General features: G+C 42.9%; 3 protein-coding genes and 3 long non-coding RNA genes across 6 annotated transcripts in view; 2 read left to right on the forward strand and 4 right to left on the reverse strand.

Annotated features, from left to right (window-relative positions):
- LOC144113904 (uncharacterized) overlaps positions 1-27,832 on the forward strand; it is a 41,294-nt gene that overhangs the window by 269 nt on the left and 13,193 nt on the right. The window lies entirely within an intron of this gene.
- Positions 130-4,171, forward strand: LOC144113903 (uncharacterized). The gene is made up of 2 exons (XR_013310905.1): positions 130-924; positions 2,945-4,171. It is a non-coding gene; the product is annotated as an uncharacterized LOC144113903 (long non-coding RNA).
- Positions 3,044-17,195, reverse strand: LOC144113894 (uncharacterized). The gene is made up of 4 exons (XM_077647277.1): positions 16,205-17,195; positions 13,352-13,590; positions 8,529-8,903; positions 3,044-3,154 (listed from the first exon to the last, which is right to left on the reverse strand). The coding sequence occupies exons 1-3, from the start codon at positions 16,331-16,333 to the stop codon at positions 8,660-8,662; spliced, it is 612 nt and encodes a 203-aa protein (XP_077503403.1). The 5' UTR covers positions 16,334-17,195; the 3' UTR covers positions 3,044-3,154; positions 8,529-8,659.
- On the reverse strand, positions 18,001-23,782 carry LOC144116382 (uncharacterized). The gene is made up of 7 exons (XM_077651151.1): positions 23,707-23,782; positions 22,623-22,816; positions 22,402-22,561; positions 22,029-22,140; positions 20,660-20,821; positions 19,157-19,249; positions 18,001-18,302 (listed from the first exon to the last, which is right to left on the reverse strand). Exons 1-5 carry the CDS (start codon positions 23,780-23,782, stop codon positions 20,752-20,754), a joined length of 612 nt encoding a protein of 203 aa, XP_077507277.1. The 3' UTR covers positions 18,001-18,302; positions 19,157-19,249; positions 20,660-20,751.
- LOC144116383 (uncharacterized) lies at positions 23,754-25,933 on the reverse strand. Its single transcript, XM_077651152.1, has 11 exons — positions 25,929-25,933; positions 25,871-25,883; positions 25,723-25,792; positions 24,940-24,984; positions 24,829-24,861; positions 24,667-24,711; positions 24,545-24,577; positions 24,395-24,436; positions 24,259-24,297; positions 24,080-24,118; positions 23,754-23,897 (listed from the first exon to the last, which is right to left on the reverse strand). The coding sequence occupies exons 1-11, from the start codon at positions 25,931-25,933 to the stop codon at positions 23,848-23,850; spliced, it is 414 nt and encodes a 137-aa protein (XP_077507278.1). The 3' UTR covers positions 23,754-23,847.
- LOC144136411 (uncharacterized) lies at positions 25,966-26,648 on the reverse strand. The gene is made up of 3 exons (XR_013315609.1): positions 26,630-26,648; positions 26,546-26,577; positions 25,966-26,010 (listed from the first exon to the last, which is right to left on the reverse strand). It is a non-coding gene; the product is annotated as an uncharacterized LOC144136411 (long non-coding RNA).

Below are 27,832 nucleotides of genomic sequence, written 5' to 3' on the forward strand. Positions count from 1 at the left end.
CATCTTGTAGCGGCGCCACATCGCAAGCGAACACATCATTTTCTGCACACGACAAAAAAAGAAAAAAACAAAAAGCTAAAAAACCTAAAAAGCAGTACGCGCACAACAACGTCGAAGCACCTGCCTGTTTGGCCAATGTAGGCTCGTCCGCAGGGCAATGGAATCGAGTACACCACGTTTCTCGCGCACTTCACAAATGGCTGCCTGTGACGTTTCTCGCGCACTTCACACATGGCTGCCTGTGCCTAACAGCGCAGGAGTTGCTGACACAGGCAGCCATTTGTGAAGTGCGCGAGAAACGTGGTGTACTCGATTCCATTGCCCTGCGGACGAGCCTACATTGGCCAAACAGGCAGGTGCCTCAACGAGAGGCTCATGGAACATAACAACAGCGTCATCGGGGCATCTCGTCATCTCGGCATACACTGCCGTGATTGCCAACAGTGCAAGGAACGTGGTCCTTCTTTGGGAGGAACCACCATCCTTCACAAGTACATAAGCAAAACAGCCAGGGAGATTGCTGAGGCTGCAGAGATTGCAAAAAAAAGGGATCACTGTGTCAGCACTCCATCATTGCTGTTAAGTGATGAGGAGCGTCATATCTTGCGAATTTCGGAATGAGTATTATGGCTTCGACGTTGTTGTGCGCGTACTGCTTTTTAGGTTTTTTTAGCTTTTTGTTTTTTCCTTTTTTTGTCGTGTGCAGAAAATGATGTGTTCGCTTGCGATGTGGCGCCGCTACAAGATGCTCATGATTGTACCTTTTCGTTGCTGCGCATGCCTGCTGTACGCCACAGCAATAAACTTTTGTTGAAGCGGCGCTTTGTGGTGTCTCCCCTCGTGTCCGTGTTCGTCTTGCGCTGTGAATGTTAGCATGAAGTACCAACTCGCCCAGCAACTGATTTTAAACAAAATAATAGCAGGGTAAGTATACATCAAATGTAAAAGTGTAGAAACACTGAAATTCATAACATTTGCAGGCATTTTTCGAACATCACTAAAGAATTCTGGGTAATAATCTCGTTATTTAGGTTAATCCAGTCTGAAATTGTCTCAGGAAAAAAGAATATCTCAAAACAGTTATTTCGTGTGTTCAAAGAAGTTATTGTGAAAACGTGCCTTTGTCTTGTGTTATAGCCTGAAGTGTAAGCAAAAAATTTGGAAGTATTAATTTTATAATGACCATTCACTAGCTGAAAAAGAAACTTTAATCGGCAGACACCATTGCGCAGCCACTGGGGGTAATCCACTTTGTTTCAGGAGCTGGCTGACAGATGTACGGCTGTATAAATTGTAAAGAAACCTAACTACCTCATGCTGTACTCGTTCTAGTTTTTTAATGTTGGTTAAGGTGAAAGGGTCCCAGGTAATTACGGCATATTCCAATAGCGGGTGGATAAGGGAATTGTATGCTAAAAGGCGAACAATTGGTGTGGAATATATTAGTGAGGGCTTCAATAAAAACAGCTTACGGAAGGAGTTTGCTACAACAGTATCTCTGTGTTTTGTCCACAGAATGTGGCTAGTTATCATGCAGAAAATTTGAAGCACTAAGGAAAAAAACATTTTACTCCATTTCACAGTGAATGCATCCCTTTTCATCGAACGTTGCTTCTTTATAAAAATGATCTTGTTGATTTGTCCTGTATCTCTCGATCTTTATGAGAAGGAAATGTAAAGTGTACTCAGTTTAACACAACAGGCAAACACATTAACCTGTGGGTAGGGCGAAATGACGTTATTTTCTTACTTGTCATAGAGCCCAACGCAGGCCAACACAATGCTATATCTAGCAAAAGTTGTTTTACTTGTGTTCTGTACTTACTTTTTTTATTGATTTAGCATATTAGAAACCATTACAACTCTTTGCGGAGGCAAAGTTAGCAGTGCAGGAATTTAAGAGCCAGGTAGTTGCGACCGAAAAAATACTACTTCCGTAGATGACGCGGCAGCCCTCGGCATTTTTTCTACACGACTATGTCGGTTCCTTGTTCATACTACTCGTTACAATTGGACATGTTATTTATTGCCTTGTTGTGTATACTGTACTGATATGGTATGTCTTGGCTGCTTAGTAATGTATATGTTGCATTATGATTTAGGGCATGACTTTCCAACAGGCTCTTTGTGCTTCAGAATTGGTGACAGTTGTGTTTAGTTGGCTGAATGGTACAAAAGCGGAGATAACATTCTGAAGGCTTGTGCATTGTTTCATTTGGGAAATAGCAAACATAGCGAAAAATCACGAGCATGACTCTGGTAGGTGACGCCCAGAAAGTAACTAACCTAGGAGGCAGGTGGACTAGCTAGGTCACGTGACCTTGCAGCGTCATCACAACCTGCCCATCGGATAGTGAGCAAACTGCCCACCTTGGCAGGTCGAAGTTACATTAATGATTGGCCGCTCAAGAAGGGCAACTTGGGTCGCAGGAGGCCCACTGTTGGGAGCATCGCAGGGCAGTGGCACATCGCCTAACCCCCGCAGCTTTGCGCCAGGAGGGTAATCACGACTCCCAGGGTTCTAGTAATGTAACGGAGAGAGTGACCTTGTGCATATATGGGAATTAACTCATTACGTTATCTCGTCATACTCTTAATGCAGATCTTAAGTGTCCCCTCCAATTTTTTTTATATAAATTAGTTCTAAGGTAATTGTTCGAGAAGGTCACAGTGTGTAGGTTTTGCGGTGTTAGCTGTCATCCACTGATTTTTGTTGGTGCATAAGTCGCAGTTGAAAGCATCTTGTTCATCCATTGGTAAAAGACTGTGTGATTCCAGTGGGCACTAGTGGTCAGGATGGCAGTATTGTTGAGGTACAGAAGTTTTTGACACCACTGAACCTATTGAGCTGGAACAAGCCAAGTGGGCTCTTAGTTGAAAGGATTGCTACAGGGCCTTTGTGTTGGACCAAATAGAGATTTTGCCGTGGCAACCATCCTTGCAGCAGCGGGATCGGAATGCGAGTGACCAGCCATGCTTCAGGCCATCCGGTACCAGGCGGGCACCCTGGAGATCCTGGACCAGTGGCGGCTGCCCCATGAGAGCCACTACCTGATGCTGGCCGATGCAAAGGCTGTATGGGAGGCCATCCACTCCATGAAGGTCGGCACCGCATGTCCTCTGCCCACAGCTTTCAAAGCCCGCCTGGCACCCCCTGGGCAAAGCTACTTTTGGGCCCTTCGCTTTATTTATTTACTCAAATACCTGTATATTTCCCTGCTTAGCATTAGAGTAGGTTGGGGCAAAGGAAAATGCAAAACACTTGAATTGCACTGAATTTGCCATCATAGAAAACACAATGCCTGAATCTAATAGCAACGTACACAAAGTAACCCAGACTGGGACTCGGGGACTGAAACAGCCACTATGAAAAATTTAATGAAATACGTACGCAGAAATTAAAAGTAAAGAAGGGACACGCAAATGTTGGTCTGAAAGGGGTTGGTCTGCAATTTAGAGGTTACTAGAACTGTTGCACCATTCAGTGTGATGTGTTCGGGGCGAGTCTCCAAATGGAGTAGGCTTTAAATTAGGCAGTAATTACTGATGCCGTTCATGTGTACACTCTCAGAGAGCTTTGTCCACAAAAGAAACCTCGCTTCACACCAAGGCAAATATTTTTAAAAATTATCATGATTTCAGAAAACTGCATAGATTTCTCCTTGTGGCCTTATAGTTGTGCCCAGGTGGATCTTTACCACCACTGCTGCTTGCCATTGTTTGTAGGCCTGCTGAGCAACTTGCAGAGCGCATTTCTTGAGAGCCGCAGTGACCGTCCAGTGAACGATGAAAAGTTATGTTTCTCCCATTGTGCGTAGGTTATACCTTTGCTTGCGCAAATGACCTTGATGACAAATGACAAACAGCAGCTAGAGCAAAGCTACAAAGGTGGCTACTTGGTTGTACATCTTGAATGTGTCAGGAGCGCTGTACCTTGGCTTTAAGACATGCAGGGTTATGCATGCTATCTGTTCATCTCTGTTTCATCCCTGTCTGTTTTAGTGTCTAAGTACGGCATGCCTGATCCGTTTAGACAGTGGAGGCTTAACCAGCTGTCAAGGATAGTGACGGTTTTTGTTCCCTGACAGCGTTCTTGCCAGAATGCCAGATTATAGTAGAATTTTGATGATATGAATTTCAGGATGATACAAAATAAATACTTTGGCCGGAATGCATTGTGTACAGTGTGGTATTTCTGATGTTCCGAACACTCCCGTGCCCTTAATTACGGATGATGGGAAGGTGCAAGCTGCAACCACACCCTCGAGCACTAAACCCTTCGTGTACATCGCCAGCACCACAATGGCTAGTCGTGCGGTGCGCACTACGAGCATCAGCGGAGGCGCGTGGCCTACACATCGCTGACTTCGCAAGCGCTAGTCGCGCTGTATGCACAGAGAGCAGTGAGCTGTAGACACACGGCCATAAATCAATCTCGTCAGCCATAAGCAGATCTGTGTGAATGCACTTACAATGCTTCTGCATGCGTACTTTGTTTGTTTTGAATGATACGAATATTCAGATGATGCGAATTTTTTTTGCAACCCTGTGAGAGCCCTAAATTTTTAAAAAGTATATATGATAACGTCGTGGCTAGTAGCAGCAACGTAAAAGCACGATGTGTTGGGAGACCATGTCATGTCCCCCTTAAGGGTCCACCAGTGATCCGGTCTCCACATTTCCTTCATCAGCCTCTTTTATTCTCATTTCTACTAGGATGTCACTAACTCAAGGGTGTTACCGAATCCGTGCTCCTCTCTGTCTCAGCACTACTCGGGCAGTCTTCTTTTCAACTGCACTGCTCTTAAATTTTACTTAAAGCCCTTTCCCTACCTTCCATGCTTTGGATGAGTATTAGTAGGATGCAGCTGTTACTGTATTTTCCGGTGTACAATCCGCTTTTTTTTTCTGTACCTTTTGGTCGATATGCATTGTACAACAGTGCAATTTACACAGCCAAAAATGACGTGCCATTGCACATCATCATTTCCTGTTCCCAGCGACTATGCTTGAAAATAAAATTGACATGTCCAAGAAGAAAAAATTTAGTGAATCTTTAAATGTTACCTTATGGGAGAATCGCATAATCTCGCAATTAAATGAGTCGGCCGCTGCATCCAGTCCAGCCAAGCTCTCCCAAGTTTCGACTTCGGCATCAGTTCTGTCAGTATCATTTCCATTTGGCTTTGCATGCATCGTGCACTGTTCTTGCTCAACACGACATTAGCTGCGAGTTGAAGGAGCTACGACGCAAAATTAAAGTTGCGTGGCGTTTGCACTGGAGACTGGGAACTGGAGAGCAGAGAAGTCTGACACAAGTGAAAAAAACTATCAGAGACAAGCACAAAGCCACAAGAATGCTTAGGTCTATGAAGGCGACATAAAACAAAGGCAGACCGTGGGGAGAAGACACGCTAGCCAGAGCTCGACGATCGTCTGGGCAACACAGCTGCCACAAGGTGTATTTGCCACAGTGTTTAAACAATTAAAGGATCCTCAGTGCGTTTTTACAGCACTTACAGAATGGACAGGTGCATCTAGTATACCGATGTGACTTGCAAATGTTTTTCGGAAAATACAGTAATAGAGTAGCATCTCGACGATGCGATTCCGCCTGATACAAATCCTCACAATTCCCTGGGCAGAGCGCATTGTATGTACAATGTGCAGGAATTTGGATCTTCCGAACACTCTTCCGCCCCACTGTGTGGATGATACAAATGTGCAAGTCGTGATCACACCCTCGAACATTAAGTGCTGCCTGTACATTGCCTATGCCGGGATTGCCATGCAGTTGAGCGGTGCGAACTATGAGCATGTGAGAGGCGGCACTCAGCCTGCACAACGGCGACGTCTCGAGTGAGAAGTGGCGCACGGCAGTAAATTCCATCAGCCGAAAAGAAATCTCTGCAAATGCATTCCCAGTGCTTCTGCATATGAATTTTGTTCCTTTTGGATGATATGAATTTCAGATAACATGAATATTTTTAGCAACCCCATGAGGTTTCGTACCACTGAGATTCTACTGTATATATTTCTCTGGAGGGACACCAGTGCACTGCTTTTGAGAACTGGAGTGTGCCTTGGTTTTTTTTTTTCTGCATTATTTTTAAGCAGGGGGCGGCAGAAAGTTAGGCGGCCAATTAAAAAAAAAGTTTGCGTGGGTAAGGTGGCTGCAGCTGACACAGGGTAGGGTTAATTAGAGAGCTATGGGAGAGGCCTCTGTCCTGCCTGGACGTAGTCAGGCTGATGATGATGACGATAATGAATCTACGAAGACTATACGTAAGAATTTATCATATTTTCTTCATTTCTTTATAGCCCGATTGATGGCATGATTACTGTAAGTTGTCGAACTGGCTGTGTGAATTTTAATGTACCGATCCCATTACCAGTCGCCTCAATAAATATCTTGTAAGCAATAGGTAGCAAGCTAAGCAATTAGTGCTCTATATCGTCCTTCCTATAGATTGAAATTATTCAAGACTTCTTCCATACTTCTAGTACAGTCAAGGTCGTGAGACACTGCATGTACAGAATGACAAGATTTTCTAGCACAATGTCCCCACTGTCCTCCAACAGGTCTCTAGTTATCCGATCCCCACTTTCAGCTTCTTCCGCTCAGCATCGATTTCACAGCTTTCCTTACTTTCTCAACCAAAACTTTCATTTCTTTGGGGCCACTACTTCAAATGTTAGTACTCTGTTTACTCTAGCTTGCCCTGCCACTTTAACTACCTTCCTCATATAGGCAATGATGTTGCCATCTTCGTCTCTTAATGTCTACACATCGCTTCTCCTCATGGCTTATCTTGTCTTAACTTGCATCCACGCTCCCAGTTAATCATCCGTACGCCACTTAAACGGCTCAGCTAGTGTTACCTTATCTGTGACACTCAACAGAGAGCAAATCATTTCATTTGTGTTAGGACTTTCATGCTCTGGCAGTTCTTAATCAAGTTCTTAAGTTTTTGGGAAGCTAGTCGGCACCACAACCAGCTGCCCTACCTCTTAACATCTACTGCACACACTGCACTCATATTGGTAAGCTTGTCCCATTCAGTGGGTGTAGTACGCGATGCAATGTCCCCCTTTCTATCACCATCATCATCATCCTGACTACACCCACCGCAGGCCAAAGGCCTCTCCCATGTCTTTCCAATTAACCCTCTCCTCAGCCCAGCTGTGGCCACCCTATCCCTGCAAACTTCTAAATCTCATCCGCCCACCTACCTTTCTGCCACCCCTTGCTAGGCTTGCCTTCTCTTGCAATCCACTCCATTACAATTGAGGACCAGCTATCATCTTGCATTCGCATTACATGCCCTGCCCAAGCCCATTTTTTCCTATTGATTTCGGTTAGGATGTCATTAACACACGTTTGTTCCTTCACCCACTCTGCGCGCTCCCGATTTCTTAACGTTACGCCTAGCATTTTTCTTTCTATAGCTCACTGCGTTGTCCTTAGCTTCAAATGAGATATTAATATCAAGCGAGATCCAGAGCTGCTGCACTTTTCCCTCACCGCCAACTTGTTTCACTGCTTCCTCCTCGCAACTGTTCCTAGATTTAATTCCAGACTAGGCTAATTTAAAGACCTTACCCTCCAATGAACACTACCTCTCCTCTTGCCTAAGACTTCTGCATCTCAGATACTACCAGGATGGGCACAATTTATTAAGCAAGTTTAATTTTCAGTCACCCCATCCGGGCTCTTTTACATTCACTTCCTGTTCCAGTGTTCGTGGAAGGAAGTATTCTGACTCTTCGATTACAATTCTGTCTACATTTCAATCCTACTACAAGCTGCCACAGTGGCTCAGTGGTTATGGCTCTCGGCTGCTGACCCGAAAGACGCGGGTTCGATCCTGGCCGCGAAGGTCGAATTTCGGTGAAGGCGAAATTCTAGTGGCTTGTGTACTGCGCAATGTCAGTGCAGGTTAAAGAACCCCAGGTGGTCGAAATTGCCGGAGCCCTTCACTGCGGTGTCCCTCATAGCGTGAGTCGCTTTGGGACGGTAAATCCCCATAAACCATAAACCAATCTCCCCCATTACTCTAGAAGCTATGCCGTTACTTCCTAAAGTCAACTCACCTGCCTTCCCTGCCTTCGCGCTGAAGGAGACATATGTAGTAAGTTCTGCGGTTTCACGTTACCCACTGCCTACTCAAAATTTTCAAACCTTTTAAACATCTCACCATCGTGACTGGTTGCTGAAGCGCACCATGGCACAAGTTATTTTATCATCCACACAAGACAAGGTCAAGGACCAATTTTCCAAGCCTTTTTTCGCCGTTAAGCCAAGCTCTAGGCCAGGAAAAAGCTTGTACCCATCCCCAATGGGTATCCGGTGGCATTGGGGATCAAACCCCGCACCTCCCAAATGAGAGACGAAGGCCCAAACCACTGGGCCAGCATTGCGGTCAACCTTGCACTATATTACGGCGGTTGCCACTCCCTCAGTATTGCCAATAGGTTTGCTGAAGTTGCCCGCTGTGCTTTCACTGGTAAGGAACCCTGCATCATACCTGTGCTGGTGGATATTTGCAATGACATGAGGATTTAATCGACCACTTCGCGTACATGAAACTGCGAATGCCGTGCAGCCACGCTATTGCGCTCCTCCAAATGGAGCAACCATGCTTCAAATTGCTTTCCGCTATGTAAATAAAGCATCTAAAGACTGACACTTCCTCTGACAGCAACGCCTTGGCCTCCTCACCGAGTGCAGTGCCGTAACCCGCCGTGGCCAAGGTGCCCGCGTTGCAATGGGTGAGCACGCCCAGTTTGCCGTCGCCAGCCGCTGCCCGACAGTTGGCCACCATGTGCTCTGCTCCGTACAGGCCAACGGCTTGGTTGGCGGCCAGTCTGCGGCTAGCATGTCTTCTGCCTCAGCACAGATTCTGCGTGGACAGCGGACCAATGTGCAACCTCAACACATTGACACTCATTCAGCCTCATTTGAGAACAAAACAAAGCCCAGGTGAAAGACAAAACGTGCAATTCATGGTTCCCCTCACTCCTTTTCACATCAAGGGCGTGCAGTGAGGACAAGGATTATTTTGAATAATAATAGTTCAAATCCACCATCCTAGACAGGAAGATAAATACACTTCTGGAAGATGCATGAGCAACAGAACAGCAGGCACTGAGTCAATGCTGCCTGTATTAGTGGTTTGTGACGAAAAGGAAGTGGTGCAGTATCTGTCTCGCATATCGGCGAACACCTCCCCACACCTGAACCACGCCATAAGGGAAGGGATAAAGGAGGGAGTGAAAGAAGAAAGAGAGAGAGAGGTGCGGTAGTGGGAGGTCTCCAGAAAAATTTTGACCACCCGGGAATCTTTAATCTGCACTGATATGACAAAGCACACGTGCGTGTTTTGCATTGCCTCTACTTTAATGCCAGCCACACCATTCGCATTGCAATGGGAGTCTTTTGGACACCCATGTTCACTCTCTTGTTGCGATATAGCACCACTAGCAGGGAGACGCGGCTTATGCTATGGGGCCAGCTGCTGGCATGGCTGGCTAATGCTCCTCTCTAAAACGCCACCGTACGAAGAAAAAAAAAACATTTGTTCATTTCCCACAGTGTGGATCGCTAATGATGGGCTGCCCTCTCCCTTTCCCAGCTAATGCAGGACCGTAAAGAGAGGGGCAGTTTGAGAGGACTTGATTTGTTGCAACCGGAGCTATCTAGCTAGCACCAGAGTGGAGATGGGAAACGGCTGAGTGCAAGCAGTGACGAGCAATCACAAAGGCTGCCATGTAAGGAGTACTGCACATGCTGTCAGCTGCATTATTTACTTTACTTGACTCTGCATTCAAAATTAGCCATCGCACAATGCCCACTATGCAAGCTTCCATGTCCCGTCAGTTGGGAAAACTTTTCGAACATGTTCAAGTTTCCAGGCTCCAACTTCCCTCAAAGGCTTTCCTCCACTGTCACATATAACTCAGCCATGCTACCTCATGAAAAATAACAGCCAAAAGTCCTTCTCTGCACGGAAAAATGACTGAAAGGCCAGCAGCTCAAGCAATTTAAGCCGAGAAAACACTATTCAATAATTTGGCCCAAATCTAGAAAAGGCTTTTTTTCTTCTGCTGCTGGTGAAAGAATGGAAAGGGGTCAGCAGTATATAAGCTTAGTGGAAACAATTCAAGAAAATGGTTTCAAGCGTAAATGAAAAGTGTCTTATATCAAACAGCGTTTTTTTTTTTTTTTGTGCTGCTGGCATTTAACTATTGTCGATATTTCATGGAACTGAGAATTCTTGTGAATATCCTTGCTTCTGCTGCCCAATTTGTAAACGAGACTATGTGCTTGAGTCTCCAATCGAGTTGTTTATTTCTCAAGCTGTTTTAGCATGGAGTGTCCTCCATCAACTGATAGATATTGTTACTTAGTGTTCTACAGATATTATTATTGTCAAATGTACCTTCACTATTTAAACACAAATGCAAATAAAAAAGAGCAAGCAAGGATTTCTGATGTCGGCTCCAAAGGGACACAGATGGCAGCTCCATTCAGCTGCTGTTCTCAGCAACAATAGACTCTATGGCTCTTTTCCGGCTAGGCTCAAGCAGGCTCAAGAGACACATTTATGGCTGAGGAAACCGGATTTAAAAATTTTCCCACCCCTCAATTGAAGCACTCGATGTCTACACCAATGATGACACCATGACCGCTGTTAGAAAGTGAATGGTGGTGTAGTGTAGTCTCTGGGGTCCTCTCGCAAAAAACTGTCTTGATGTCACCGCAATTTGCTTCTGAAATCGGGGCAGTGATGGTGACACCTGTGCTTAATTTTGTGGTCTCTTCTATAGCTTGGCAAAGCTCCGTTTCAAGTGAAAACAGTATCCCTGTGGTTAGAACACCTTAATTCATCGGTAGAGGACAGCTTCAATTTGTCTTCAGTGTCATTTTACGCTGGCTTCTATTGAGTGTTGCAGTTGACAAAGGCACGAGGAAGTTCAAACATGACTAGAGCTGGGATTTTAGGTACATGCGCCAATTTTGAAGTGCCCCAATAATTGTGCTTGCTACCACTAGACACCTGGCAAGCTATCTGCACCAAATTCTTCTCAAGTTTCTTGTCCCGAATTTACACTGATTGCCCTGGAAAATTAGTCAGTCTTTTTTTCTTCACGCACATGTGGATGACTCAGCCATTAACTTTGAACTGAACACAACTGATTCCTTTCTCTGTTCTGTAGTCAACATGCTTCTGCCTCACACTGAATGGATCCTTCCACTGGCTTCCGACTCTCAGAGCCAGCTTTGCAAAAGAAACGGCCGGTGGGACAATTCGGCACCGATTTATGAATTCTTGCCAAGAATTCTGATCCAGTGGGCGAGACTATGAAAGACTGACAATCGTAATGACTGCCCAAGCTTCAGATATGGAAGCTGCTCCACCAGATCTCAAACCTAAGGGTTCCCTTACTTCCATTGCCCACACACTGCACCGCGTGCCAGAGGAGATTCGCGGCATGCATTCTACAATTAACAAATTTGAGTCTGAAATGCTCTCGAATTATGTGCGGTAACACCTGGTTTTCATCTCCACTACAAGCCTTCCCTTGCCTCCTGGATCAGTAGTGGCTCACTGAGATACATTTCTAAGAGCAGCAAAGTATTAAGCAGGGAATCGCAACAAGGTAGCAGCCCTAGTGAAGGAATTAAAGGTGACATTTGCTGCCACAGAGCTACTACAAGAATACAAAACATAAAACTGAGCAGGGGACAAGACACAGGATAGAAGCAAACAGCACGAGCTCAGACTAACAAGTGCTTTATTTGAGCGAAACTGCTTTCCTTCAAAAGCAAAACGCATGTGCCACAAACACTCAACGCACCACACCCAGTGAAATCATCTTATCAAACCAAGAAAGTGAAGCTCTTTCTTATACAGGAGTATCAATGCCTCACTAACACACTTATCAGGCCCAGAACATACAATGAGCAAGGCTTCAATGATTTCACGTGCCTTTTTGTCATTTGCACGGCCTATAATTTTTTATGCATGAGAAGTGGCGTGCATTGTTATTTTCCTTTTTTATTCTTTTCACTAGAGTGCCAGTGTTTTGGCAGGTGCTGCCTACAATCCGAGGTCAACGAGTTCATGTGCTCTTGAAGACGCTTATCAACGCAACGACCCGTCCGCCCTACATATACGGAACCGCAGCTGAGAGGAATCTTATAAACAACTTTTGTTCTGCAGGGCATGTACTTGGATTTGTGGTCAATTCCACATCCTGCTTTCTTCCGATTATTTTCAAGGGACAAAAAGGCGCGTGATATCATTGAAGCCTTGCACATTGCAAGTTCTGGGCCTGATAAGTATGTTGGTGTGGCATCGATACACCTGTATAAGAAAGAGCTTCACTTTCTTGGTTTGATAGGATGATTTCGCTGGGTGTGGTGCTTTAAGTGTTTGTGGCGCATGCGTTTTGCTTTTCAAGGAAAGCGGTTTTGCTCCAACAGATCAGTTGTTAGTGTGAGCTCGTCCTGTTTGCTTCTATCCTGTGTCTTGTCCCCTGCGCAGTTTTATGTTTTGTAATCATGTCATACCAGCTAGCCCTTCATTGCTCACTCTTGCTACAAGAAACTGCAACAAGCACTGTCCTAACCATAGAGGTGTACAGTATCGGGAAGTAAGCTTGTTTCTTTGTTTGTTTATGCAGTTTAACATCCCAAGGCGACTCGGGCTATGAGGGACACCGTAGTGGAAGGCTCAGGTAATTTCGACCACCTGGGGTTGTTTAACGTGCACTGACATCGCTCAGCACATGGGCCTCTCGAATGTCGCCTCCATCAAAATTCGACTGCTGTGGCTGGGATCGAACCAGTGCCTTTCACGTCAGTAGCCAAGCACCATACCACTGAGCCACCGTGGCGGCTTTTGGAAGCATGGAATTAAAACAGACCCTATGGCCTGGGCAAGAAACAAGCACTCGGAATTCTGCCTGTCACCTCCATATAAGTCAAACGGTCCTTCCGCCTCCAAGAATACAACATAGGACAAAAGGCACAACCTTAGCAAAGAGGTCCTGGAGATGTTTCTAATCATATTCCTCCACTGAAGAAAGTAACAGATACATGCACTTTGGTGCAAAGAATACCACAAAGATTCCATGCTACTTCATCTAAGAATATCTGAAGGCAAAAAAAAAAAATCTTAAAGCTCTCACACACAATGATTGTCCCAAAATATGTCCAGACTTTTTATGTTTTTCTGCTTCACGATTTCAGTCAAATCCTTATCCTGGTAATCCCAGTGCTTATGACAAGCTTTAGTGATGAACAAAGCAAAGCAGAGTCTGAAGCAGAGCTACAGCTTCTTACGCATCGCGCATCGCCTCCACGGAGAGCCCTTCATTTTTGGCAAGTGTGTCAGCCTTGCAGCCCAGGTGGTCGGCCATGTTGGCCAGGTTGACAGCCGTCGGGCGAGATGTGCTGAGGTAGTCCAGCCACTTGTGTACAAGGGCAGCCAGGTCCGCTCGACTTGAAGGCAGCTGGGATCGCGTAAGCTCTACAGCCAGGCCGAGGGCAGCCACCATGGCAATGGCTGGCGCACCCTGCACCTGCAGTCGAGTGTTTTGTACCTTGTTATTTCGCGGTGCTTTCTTTGATGTCCCGCTACCAGCACTACCCCAGTGCAGATGCCTGATGCACTGAAAGAGCAGGCAGGTGCTAAACAGTGCCACAGAAAATTCGCACTGCAAGGCCTCACATAATGCAGTAAGTGCTCAGATGTGCATTCTTATGCTTATCCTTAAGGGATGAATAATCCAGACACCTGCTTGACTAAATACTTATACTGTACACAAAATTAATGCGATCAATGACCATGTAAAAGAAGGCGGAAAGTGCTTTCAGAGCCCTTACAGGCTCCTCGTTGACTGAACCCTTACAGGCTTTGAAACGCCAATTCTCTCTCCTTTTACCTGGTCAGTGACTTCATTTCTTCTATTCCAATTATGATGCGTGACGAGACAAAATTCTGCCCAACACTTGGCGCAACTTTTGACTAAATAGCTAGGTTATTTTTAGGTATTTCAGCTGTACAACGACTCCAGCAACTTCGTTCCCCATAAATATAGAGGCACCTAATGGATATATCTTAACCATAAGTTTTCTAGAAGACCATGGTTGCTGAACACGACTGTTCTAGCCTAAAAGAACCAATATCTCATCTTTCTGTGCAGAATTTGAAGACAGCCATGTGTCTAGAGTCTCCTCTGGAAAAGTCTTGCAACAATACTGGTGAGACAGTGGTTCCTTCCAAGGATTGTTGCACAACCAACAGTATTTAAATTAATTAAGTAAACCAAACAAAACTTTTGAAGTTTATATATATAGCTTCAACGTTGACGGTAGCGAGTGATCTGCTGACAGTGCTAACAGCTGTTACTGAAACGCTAACAGCAGAGCTACTGTGGGAATGAAAAGAACTGGAGACAATTCCTTGCATGACCTGTTCACATTCACGAAGCCACATTCATTCACATTCATGAAGTTCGCATTCATGAATGCAAAAAATACAGCACAAAAGCGTAAAGTGCCACTTGGGCTCATTGCCTTTTCTATATAAGATAGGAACTGTTCGCTGGAATATTTGTACTCTGTAGTAAAATAAAGACAATGCAAGTCATCTCCATACTGCTATAGGCTTTCCATGAAGGAATCCTTACACTGTATAATGGACATAACCGTGCTTTGTATACAGTAGAATCTCTGTGATACGAATCTCACAGGGTTGCAAAAAAAATTCGCATCATCTGAATATTCGTATCATTCAAAACAAACAAAGTATGCATGCAGAAGCATTGTAAGTGCATTCACACAGATCTGTTTATGGCTGACGAGATTGATTTATGGCCGTGTGTCTACAGCTCACTGCTCTTTGTGCATACAGCGCGACTAGCGCTTGCGGAGTCAGCGATGTGTAGGCCACGCGCCGCCGCTGATGCTCGTAGTGCGCACCGCACGACTAGCGATTGTGGTGCTGGCGATGTACACGAAGGGTTTAGTGCTCAAGGGTGTGGTTGCAGCTTGCACCTTCCCATCATCCGTAATTAAGGGCACGGGAGTGTTCGGAACATCAGAAATACCACACTGTACACAATGCATTCCGGCCAAAGAATTTATTTTGTATCATCCTGAAATTCATATCATCAAAATTCTACTATAATCTGGCATTCTGGCAAGAACGCTGTCAGGGAACAAAAACCGTCACTATCCTTGACAGCTGGTTAAGCCTCCACTGTCTAAACGGATCAGGCATGCCGTACTTAGACACTAAACAAACGGGGATGAAACAGAGATGAACAGATAGCATGCATAACCCTGCATGTCTTAAAGCCAAGGTACAGCGCTCCTGACACATTCAAGATGTACAACCAAGTAGCCACCTTTGTAGCTTTGCTCTAGCTGCTGTTTGTCATTTGTCATCAAGGTCATTTGCGCAAGCAAAGGTATAACCTACGCACAATGGGAGAAACATAACTTTTCATCGTTCACTGGACGGTCACTGCGGCTATCAAGAAATGCGCTCTGCAAGTTGCTCAGCAGGCCTACAAACAATGGCAAGCAGCAGTGGTAAAGATCCACCTGGGCACAACTATAAGGCCACAAGGAGAAATCTATGCAGTTTTCTGAAATCATGATAATTTTTAAAAATATTCGCCTTGGTGTGAAGCGAGGTTTCTTTTGTGGACAAAGCTCTCTGAGAGTGTACACATGAACGGCATCAGTAATTACTGCCTAATTTAAAGCCTACTCCACTTTGGAGACTTGCCCCGAACACATCACACTGAATGGTGCAACAGTTCTAGTAACCTCTAAATTGCAGACCAACCCCTTTCAGACCAACAGTTGCATGTCCCTTCTTTACTTTTAATTTCTGCGTACGTATTTCATTAAATTTTTCGCAGTTGCTGTTTCGGTCCCTGAGTCCCAGTCTGGGTTACATTGTGTACGTTGCTATTAGATTCGGGCATTGTGTTTTCTACGATGGCAAATTCAGTGCAATTCAAGTGTTTTGCATTTTCCTTTGCCCCAACCTACTCTAATGCTAAGCAGGGAAATATACAGGTATTTGAGTAAATAAATAAAGCGAAGGGCCCAAAAGTAGCTTCGCCCAGGGGGTGCCAGGTGGGCTTTGAAAGGTGTGGGCAGAGGACATGCGGTGCCGACCTTCATGGAGTGGATGACCTCCCATACAGCCTTTGCATCAGCCAGCATCAGGTAGTGGCTCTCATGGGGCAGCTGCCACTGGTCCAGGATCTCCAGGGTGCCCGCCTGGTAACGGATGGCCTGAAGCATGGCTGGTCACTCGCACTCCGATCCCGCTGCTGCAAGGATGGTTGCCACGGCAAAATCTCTATTTGGTCCAACACAAAGGCCCTGTAGCAATCCTTTCAACTAAGAGCCCACTTGGCTAGTTCCAGCTCAATAGGTTCAGTGGTGTCAAAAACTTCTGTACCTCAACAATACCGCCATCCTGACCACTAGTGCCCACTGGAATCACACAGTCTTTTACCAATGGATGAACAAGATGCTTTCAACTGCGACTTATGCACCAACAAAAATCAGTGGATGACAGCTAACACCGCAAAACCTACACACTGTGACCTTCTCGAACAATTACCTTAGAACTAATTTATATAAAAAAAATTGGAGGGGACACTTAAGATCTGCATTAAGAGTATGACGAGATAACGTAATGAGTTAATTCCCATATATGCACAAGGTCATTCTCTCCGTTACATTACTAGAACCCTGGGAGTCGTGATTACCCTCCTGGCGCAAAGCTGCGGGGGGTTAGGCGATGTGCCACTGCCCTGCGATGCTCCCAGCAGTGGGCCTCCTGCGACCCAAGTTGCCCTTCTTGAGCGGCCAATCATTAATGTAACTTCGACCTGCCAAGGTGGGCAGTTTGCTCACTATCCGATGGGCAGGTTGTGATGACGCTGCAAGGTCACGTGACCTAGCTAGTCCACCTGCCTCCTAGGTTAGTTACTTTCTGGGCGTCACCTACCAGAGTCATTCTCGTGATTTTTCGCTATGTTTGCTATTTCCCAAATGAAACAATGCACAAGCCTTCAGAATGTTATCTCCGCTTTTGTACCATTCAGCCAACTAAACACAACTGTCACCAATTCTGAAGCACAAAGAGCCTGTTGGAAAGTCATGCCCTAAATCATAATGCAACATATACATTACCCACGAAACACAGAAAGTGCTTGTAGAAATCTATAAGTCATCTACACCAAGACGTTTTGACATCTACAAGAAGCATAACCTAACCAAGCTTTTATAAAGCCATCCGATGTCTTGAAGACCTCCTGTAGCCTAGGCTAATGCAACGCTATCTGTCGACTAGAAGAGGTTTACTGTGACATCTTGTTGACTTCTAAGCAAGACCATTTTTAACTATCAAGAAGTTTTTGTGCCCTTTTATAGCTGTGCTGATATAATCCTAAAACATCTTGTAAACATCTATGCGATGTACTTTTTAGCTGTGTAGAAGTGTTGTAGCCCTTTTGTAGTTTCGTCGATATGATACTAGTATTCATGTAAAGAGTCGCATGACGAAATTTTGCTTACCAAGAGTGTGGAAGAAACAGGTGTTTTTCTGTCTCATGCTCCAGCTGCCTGGCACCGAGATTTCTGCTCAAAGCCGACACATGGCTTGGCTGCAGAAACAGGGTGAATATGCCAGGCAACAGGGGCAAGAGACAGCACAGCAGCATATTTTCTCACACTCTCATCTAATACAGAAAATTTTTCCAATACTACAGCACATATTTTCCTTTCACCCGAGTTCTTACAAATTACAAAACATATCTCACAACAACTGTTCATGAGACACCATATTCTCTGCTGTAATAATAAGTGCTTTATGCAAGTAAATTGCGCTCTTGCAATGCTGCTGTAGGATCAAAAGCTTGGCAGGGTGAATTACATTTTATAACTGTCTAGTCATGACAGAACTCTAATGAAAGTCAACGCAAACAGCATAAAACAAGGCAGCCTATTTTCAGTGTATAAATATTACTGGTACAAGTGTAGAAAAACAAGTAGCCTTTGTTAAGGACTCAAAACTTTTTATTCTCAGTGAAATGCTCTTATACTTCTATGCAAAAACATCAACTAACGACTTGAGAAAGAACTCCAATTCAACAGCTATAAAATATGCGGACTTCTGTTTAGTAGGCACCCATCCAGGCAGCTTGTGATGACTTAATCTTCAGCTGCATGCCATAGCAAGTGTGAAGGAAGGCCTTGGTTACTGGGTAAACAAAAACAAATGTCCATTGTAGTAGTTCGCACAAATGCGAAAAGTCACTATCACAATTCAGTAATAAAGTCTGCAGCAATGACAAATATCTGAGATGATCTTTAACACATAAGAATCCTCACTTGCTTATGTAAGGCTGGTCAATATTTACCAAAACCCATCTGAGAAAATAAAGAGTGATAAAAGCAGCTAGCATTGAGCGCTCACTTAGGACAATACGCAGATACATATAACCAACCCACAATCCGGCCTTAACAGAACACCTGAGTGTAGAAAAAAAAAAGTGAATAGAACTTATACTAATGCTTAGCAAGGCAACATTACGTGAAGCCTGCAACGCACCTCAGAAAAGCTAGTATTCAGCTGAGTACTTGAAAGAGGAAGTCTTGGGACAGAGGATAATAATGGTACATCTGATGAACCAGTGACCACTTTCAAAGGAAAAAAAAGAAGATACAAAGCTTTCAACAGTAACATATAGAACATAAAATGAAGAAAACTGCCAAAGACATGAAAAAATATGCAACGTTTTGAAGCAAATGAACTGGTGCACGCAGGCATTTAAAGTTCAGGTACATAGTTGCAATGCTTGCGGCAGCCATCAGAAATCATGAATCGTAGACTGTGGCACCAGCTCAAAAGAGCACACATCACAAAATGAAGTGGCACAAAAGGGGTAGCATGCAGATGAGATTACCCAAAGAATAAAATGATGGCAGGCCCGGCCCAGCTAACAAGTAGTATAGTGCCAAGACTGCATGTAAGGAACTTTAGAAACAGTGTGGTGGCATGAAAAAGCATGAAATGATGCAAAACTATTTTGAACTGCACACAATTGCACTTACCAAACAAACCTGAGAAGGAAGCAGCCTCCGTCACTCAACTTGCTTCATGGGGGCACAGTGTAAACGACAAACTCTGGCAGCAGCAGTAGCATCCTGCAGATGTGTAAGGAACATAGAATGAGTTAGTGCCACAGGGTATTTATTTATTTATCTTATTTATCTTTTATCCACAGTGCCATTTTGCATTACAGTGCGGGGTTGATACAGTAACACAGCACATAAATGCAGATAAATACAAAAAAAAGAGAAACAGTAGCCGAAGCATTCGCAAAGTAAGCAAAGAATAACAACATTGACGCAATGCGCATCTATGTACAGAATTTGGGGTACAAGAAAGTCAACTGTGTTGTTCACCCAATAAACGTGTATTTTAGGAGAAAGCACTGAATGCAGATATTCATTTAATGCAGAACAACGAGTGGCAGCCTTTTGCTGAGCAGCTTGTATTTGAGTGAATATAAGCTGAACAATATAGCACAGGATGACTTAATCCATGCCATTTGCAATAAAATTTGGCTTATACTTGTGGAGCACAAAAATTCATTGAGTCTTCATTCTGAGGCGGCTGTCCTGCAGACAGACAGACAAAAACGTGCACTCATTGTAGAACCTTTTGGTACTAAAGGATTCAATAGTAATTATTTTCAGGTCAAACTGTTCATAAAATTAAGTTTGAATCTGATAAGTGAACAGTTTTAGTACAAAGAAAAACTTGTGACAAACACTGACTTAGGCCCACTCATTCTTCAAAATCGGCCACATATTTGCATGCAACTCAATGACAGATAGAATAAAGGAACTGTAATATTTTATCACCTAGTAACTCATCTCAGATGTAGTTTGTGGGAAAGCTAATTTTTTGACAACTAGATAATATAGAACAGATAGTTATGCATTTTTCCTATTTTGTGAATCATCTGCACTTGATATGCTCAAAATGATTTCCTGCATTTGCGCAAACCTAATTTTTCAAATGGTATGTGCTTTGTAATGAATTGTGAGCTAGCAGAAGGATGGCTTAACAAGAGAAGTTACTGCATGAGTAATATAAAAATTTTCTTGCGGAGCAGTTTGCAAGGAGAAGTTCAGGATAGTTGTCCTGTAGCAGCCATCTGAAATGATGAATTTAACACTTTGGCACGAGTTAAAATGACCGCGGAATGCGAAATGAAATGGCACAAAAGGGGCAGCATGCAGATGAGATCACCCAAAGAATGAAATGATGGCAGGCCCAGCCAGCTAACAAGAAGTATAGTGTCAAGACTGTGTATAAGGAACTTTAGTAATAGCTTGCAGGCATGAAAAAGCATGAAATGATACAAAACCATTCTGAACTGCTCACAAATGCACTTGCCAAACAAACATGAGAAGGCAGCAGTCTCCGTCAAGCAACTTGTTTCATAGGGGTACAATATAAAAGAACACAAAGTTTGGCAGCAGCACCCTGCAAATCTGTAAGGAACACAAACAGTGCCACAGCGGAAAGAATGCAGATGTGCTTACCTAGAGAACAAAGAATGGCAGTCTTTTGTTGAGCAGCTTGTAATGAATACGAATTGAACAATATAGCATAGGATGACTTAATCCATGCCATTTCAATAAAATAAATGTGGCTCATATTTGGAGCATGAAGATTCTTCCAGTCTTCTTTCTGAGGTGGTTGTCCTGTGGACAAGTAGACAAAAAAATGCACTCAATGTAGAACGTTTCTGGACTAAAGGATTCAGTAGTAATTTTCAGGGAAATAGAGTTTGAATCTGATAAGTGAACACTGCTTTAGGAAAAAGGAAAATTTGAGACAGACATGGACTTTTGCCCGCTCACTCTTCAAAATCGTCTGAATGTTTGCAGGTAACTCAATGACAGAATAATGGAAACATTGTAATATTTTATCACCTATTAAGTCATCTCAGATGCAGTTTGCGAAAAAGCGAAATTCTGACAAGTTACATAATATGAAGCAGATGCTGAAGAAACTTTTTCCCAATTTGTTAATAATCTAAATTGTTGTGAGCTACCCAAAGGATGGCTTAACAAGAGATGTTATTGTGTGAAGAATGTGTGAAAAGGAATTTCACGAAAACTGCATCAGAAGAAAACAGGATAAACCATTACCATGCTTGTGCTGTCATCTCGTTATTTACCCACGCTCACACACACACATACGCATATATGGCTGCCGTAGTTGAAAAATAAACAGCTGAAAATGGGCACCATGTGCTGTCTAGCACTGTCTTTGTCCTGAAGCACTGTGTTCAGACCAGTTACAATAAACAATTGGGCTAAATCGAACAGAATCTTTTCAAATGAAATTTGCTACAGCAGCAAGTATTAGACAGTTTTAGAATAAACGTACCCTATCAGTTAGGGGGCAGGGGATTAATGGGTCAGCCGTGCACCAGCACACCTGGTGTCCCGCTAAACTTATACCCCTAATCGATAGGGTCCCCCTATTCTGAACCTCCCTATTCACTGTGCAGTAGCTAGAACGTGCTGAAGAGAGGCTGCTGAAGAGAGACCACATAGAAGCTAGACTTGCAAAAGAGCAATCTGGCTCTGGTACCAGCACTTGAACGAAGACATGGATATAGTTATATACATATATATAAGCATCCTTATCTCTGAGTTAGATGCAAAAGGACACTTTTAAAGATGGGAAAGTGAGCCCAGCCATTCAGTGAGAATGCAAAAGTACACATTCATTTCAATATATGTACGTAAGTGTGTGTGCCTGCACAGTATATTTGTACAAATGCTATATTACAATGGTCTGTGTGATGAAAAAGCAGCCTACTCTGTGAGAAAAATTATACTCATCATTAAAAGAAATAAGAGATGGGAATTAATAATGATTTGCTTAGAAGCTGCGTACCTTTTTGATGCAGTAGTCAAACGTGCTCGACAGTTCTTGAGCCATGCCATTATCGCACCACATATTTCAGCTTGTGTTGCCGAGGTAGTGTTAGGGCTTTTTCGTACAGCCTCTACAAAAGAAAAAGTACATAAAGTAAGCAATCTTGTGTCATAACCACAGAGTAGGCACTGCACAAAATTCACTGGAGTAAAACCAACGGCTCATCCTGATATAACCGAAAGTTGGAGAAATGGCCTCCGAAAACGGTTTCAAAATTTTTTCTGTGACAACCTTGCTGCGTCAAAGTGCAAAATGATTTTGTGTACCATATAGCCCACAGAAGATAAATGTAGGTGCTGTACATAAGTTTACAAATTAGTAGTGTACTTACCAATAATCACATGGAAGAGCTGTGTGCTGTTAAAGGCCTTTTTGCCCTTTTGTCCATGTAAACTGAACTCCACACCAACAGAATCATGGAAGAGGTACTTCATTATGTTTGCAGTTGTGTTGTGGGTTGTGCTGCCTCCAATTCTAGACAACATCTTGCACTGTTACAAGAAAATATAATTAGCTTCCATACATATGCTTGCACTCCTTAAATTTCCTTACCAAATGTTTGCGTGCATGGTCAGAATTAGCTAGACGGTGCTCAAGCTCATCTACTTGAGCCATCTGAAGAAGCGGCAAAGTGGGTTCATCACAAGGCTCTTCAGCCGTAACTTGTTGCTGTTTGAGCAGGGTAAGTATAAGGTCATTCTGACGTTTCACAAATTCGATCTCTCTGAGCAGTGCACGTGTAGAAGCTGAAACAGAAAAGAAGTCTGAAATATCAGCCCTTAATCACTATCATACAAAATGCACTGATAAAGGTTCTGAAATTGATCTAAGCAGAATTTTTGAAAAAACTTCAAAAAGGAAAATTTGTCTATCACCATGAAATAGTATGCTCCTTTCCTTGTCAGGAGAGGGGCATCCTCCCACTGAAGTTCCAGAGCATTGTGAACATGTACATATTGGAGTCACGGTGAAAAATAAAGTTAAAAAGGGTATTAATTGTTCTTAGGTACAGCTCTGTTGAAACTCAACTCTGCAAGTAGTAGTCCACTACCGTAACCATTTCATGGTAAGCACTGAAATGAAGAACAGCGCGTACTGAAGTGGTGGCCATGATGCTATAGTGCACACTTCTTATTTTTCACTGCACCAAACTTTGTATTATACCTTCTTATTGCTGAACACAATCATATAATGAAACACATCAGGCTAGAAGACTCATATCATGTATATTTTATGACATGTTTGGGAGGCCTACATTTTTTGGTGCAAATGATCTAATTATGTCATTTTAAACGTGAACAGTAATAACATTCACCTGCTTTTGACTGCAACTAAATTTCTAGAGCAACCTTTGGCTGTTTTAACTAGCTGGAAGTTTCCATGGCAAATTAATGAATTCAGCTTATAGGGGAATAATTCCTCTGCACACTGTGTTACAAATATGGGCTTATAGCTGCACCAAATGACAAACCATTGTGTGCAAAGTCTGTTCCCAATGAACACATATTAACTTAGTTACCTGCCATTACTGTTATATTATGTGCCCAGTGAATTATAGAGACCGCATTTTGGGTAGATATATATTTCCTTACATCTTTAACAAAACAATGTTGGAGGAAACAAGGAAGAGACTCACATGATATCTCTTTCTTGATTAAAGCCACCAGGCTACCAGGACGTCCTGTAATATTAAAAACATTTTCACTTTCCATTACTACATTACCGACTTTCAGGGAAATTAGTGATGATCCACACATACATGCAAAAAATAGGTTAGTCACTTACCACGGTGATGCTGATATGACATGGTGTCTACCATTAATGGCGCTACAAGAAATAAAAATTTAATAAAAACATCTTCACCTTACATTACATCATTCACACAACCTGCGTGAACAAATGGAACTTAAAATGACTCTTACAGATGCAGTTCGATATGTTGTGAACTTCACAAAGTTAATTTCTATCATGCAACTATTCAATAAATTTCAGACTGAACTGAAGCATACCTTGATCATGTGGACTGCTGTAAAAGCTCCCTGGCAGTTCTGAAAAAGAGATAATACATGCAACTACACATTTAAATGAGAAAGACACAGGTACTAAAGGACAGCATCAACTGGCCATATGAACTGATAATTCAATTTTTTGCTTCAAGGATTAAGGCTAAACATTTTCAAATGGATACCTTGCGAACTGAAAATGTCTGCTGAAATGTCAGGAATGTCTGGAATGCAAAATGAATTATGGTTAAAGAAGGTATGCATATATGACATAGCATTCAGTTGTCTAACAGGCTGTACGAGAGTATATGCACTATATACCTGGGCAGTGTAACTGAGCTGCAGGTACTGAGTGTTGGCAGCCTATCAAAGAGAATGAAATCAACAAATGCATCTCATTTACGGTGGCCTGTCATAAATTATATGTTCCACACATGCTAAATATATGCACACATAACACTAAGTGCTTACCGTGTGAGCTGGGCTGAGTTGTGGGTCGGGAATCTGTTTTCCAAAGAGTAAGAGAGAATCAGTGCGGCTTACAGTATACACCCAGGTCTGCACACATTGGATTGATGAGACCAACTGCTTACCTAGGCCACGTGAGTGAATCCCTGGAATGCAGAGTTGGCGCTCTCCTAAAAGGGATGTAATGAACGAAACAAGAAGCACGGGATTACCTGCTAGCTTCAAAAGACATTCAGGTGTGCTAAACATGTGAAGGTAAAAAAAAGATAATGTTTCTAGGTGCATACCCTGGGATCTCAATTCACCTGTTGATGGAGTGTCTGCTCGGGAAAAAAAAGAATGACATGACCGTGTATCCAGCTTTGGAGTTGCCTGAGCTGATGGAGTACACTGCTTACCTGAGCTGCATGAAAGGTATGTCGGATTGGAGAGTCGATGGCCTCCTGTGAATGAGAAAAACAAATTATAAGCACGAAAAACTGCCTTCCTATGTCTGCAGATATGGATGCTTGTATTAAGCATTCCTGAACATATACTACATGACAGCCATAACAAAAGATCATGAAAGTGCATTTACAATTCCCTTTCTTAAAACATAGCTAGCGCATTGCCGTAAAGTTCACGGATAGGTGCTAAACATGGCAAACTGCACCCACTGTACTCATCAAGTGCTGTGTTAAACTGTCCTGCAACAAAATTTTACACTTGAGTAGTGCATTTACTTTTATGGTCACCAGCACTATACCAAAAAAAAATTTAAGTGATTATAAGTCCATACCCTGTGAGATGAAAGTACATGCTGGTAGTGAACCTGATTAATAAAATAAACAATAAAATCAGTGCGAGTACTGCCATAGCTTGCACATGGTTGCGCACTAGGCTTGGTTCAGGAAACCCATAGGTTACATAGGCAGTGCGACAGGGATGCTGAAGCAGATGGGCTGCAGCTTTCTGCAGAAAGCAAGGGCCAAACACATAGAAAACTAGCATGCGCTAGTTGCAAAAAAAAATCAGACATAAGTTAACACATACAAATTTCAGCACTTCTAGGTATGTACCAGCAGATGTGTTCTGGTAGAATACATCTGCTGGTTGTGGACCTTCCTGAGCAAAAAGAAGCTCAATGTGGCTAATGGCATGCACTGAGCTCTGCATCTGGTTGGGTTGAAAAGACTGCTTACCCGAGTGTTGTGAATCTGATGCTGGGGTGGAGAGTGGGCTGCTTCCTGCCAGGGAAAAGATGAACAAAAACTAAGTCGCAGTGCTCACACATGGTTGTCGACATTTACCAAATGTGTTCAAGTAAAGAAAGGTTCAACATGTACATACGCTAATGGTGAATCTGGTACAGCAAAACAAAGGAGATTAGTACAGGTGACAACTAAACTGCATACCAGGGTTGGCCAAGGAAACTGAAAGCTTACCTGAACAGCGTAACTGGGATGCTGAAGAAGAGAGGGGGCGGTCTCCTACAGGTGCCAATTGAATAGCAGCAAAAAGCAAACACCTCCTATTAGTTGTCTACACATGGCATACTGTTTATAATGAATGAATGTGTAATCATGCAACTCGCCTGCCTAGCTATTGCAGTAAGCAGCTAGCACACCATGCTGGTCTCATGTCTGGTGTGACCATATGAACAAAGACAAAAGAACAAAAATTAGGGCACATGATAGCTAGGAACTAAACTTGGGTTGCACGCCATGGGATTGCAATATCAAATGAACAGAAGAAAAAGTTTACATTACCGAAAATTAGTCATTTACTGAGCTTATATCTAATTATGCAACCTGAACTCAAATGATTGGTTTATATTTATGATAAAATTACACTTGAAGGGCTTAAAACAAGGAACAATAAATAAATGAAGCAATACAATTGTGACTGGTACTGAACATTTATGAGTTCCAGCAGTTCAGCTTTTCATATAACAATCTGTCAGGTGAAAATAAATCTATTTTGTCCATGACAAACATTCTGAGACAGAAATTTACTGCAACCAACCTCTGGTGGCATCATCTGTGCCTCTCGGACAGCTGAAAAATAAATACGTTAGCCACTGCCACACACCATGAATACTACTGCTACCTTTGGCTGCGAAAGGGTGGTTCTCGAACGTCAAAGTTTTCGAGGTCGACCTCGTCACTATCATCTGAAGAACTAATTCTGCGTATCATCCTCCTTCGCTTGCCTCGACCCTTTTCTGTAAAGATGAGTTTTAGTTGCAGTAAACAGTTCTAATGTAATGAAATACGTACCTTGGTCTGTTGATCTCTGCACATCATCAGTTTCTTCAGCTCTGCGCAGCTTTTGGTGAGCTTTGTCATATGTTTCTGCATTACATGTAAAGCATTTTATATGCAATACACGTATGGGATAATATTTTTGGCAAAGAATATTTTTTTTTAAATGCACTAAGGTCAATTGCACTTCATGAAGCCATTACATAAGCCAGACGCTCCAACTAAGATGTTCTGCATTTTGTAAAAATAGGCTTTTTGAATTAGAAGAATGGTTTCCGTCGCATAGCATTGTCAGCGGCATAGTACATCAGAAAACAGGTAAGACATGCTAACTGGTTGGCTGGTTATATTCAAGAGTTAGCTTTTTAAGTATAACTGTTAGCTTCCTTATTTACTAAGAGGCATGTAGCCCACCGTAAGTAATGTCCATATCAGTTTTTAGAATTCCGAAAACATAGTTACTGTCGCCACTGTGGCCTAATAAATTTAGGCTATTTTGTCGAGTTGGGTGCACTGAAAGGGTTACTTTGTTTGCAAGCTTCTTGAAATCTTTAAATCACATGTATTTTAGCATGATGTGGCCAAAATTTGTTGAGCCACAACAATGAGGGTAACTTTATAGAATTTTCAAAATTTTATAAACTGATGTGGATATTACGGTGGGTCACACACCTCTCAATTAATCAGCAGGCTAACAGTAATAAATAAAAACTACTCAATATCAGTTAACCAGATTACTAGCCAATACGTCTAAACTGCTGAAAATGCTAAGCTAAAAAAAGCGCTCCTCTAACTCATAAAAGCTATTTTTAAAAATTGCAGAGCACATCTTAGGTAAAACAGTATTTATAAATGCATGAAAAACATAAGGGTCCTTCACTGAAACATGAGTCACAGTGGTGACCCCAGCATGCTTATCAACTGATGTACGCTTTTCAGATCTCATCAAAGAAACTGATTCAATGAAAGGAAGGTGCACAATATGCTGAATACCTGTCTTTATAACTTTTTGTTTATGAAATGCAGGTCTTCTTTCACCTCTTTAATA

The sequence above is a fragment of the Amblyomma americanum genome, chromosome 1, assembly GCF_052857255.1.
Source record: "Amblyomma americanum isolate KBUSLIRL-KWMA chromosome 1, ASM5285725v1, whole genome shotgun sequence".
NCBI classification, from domain to species: Eukaryota; Metazoa; Arthropoda; class Arachnida; order Ixodida; family Ixodidae; genus Amblyomma; species Amblyomma americanum.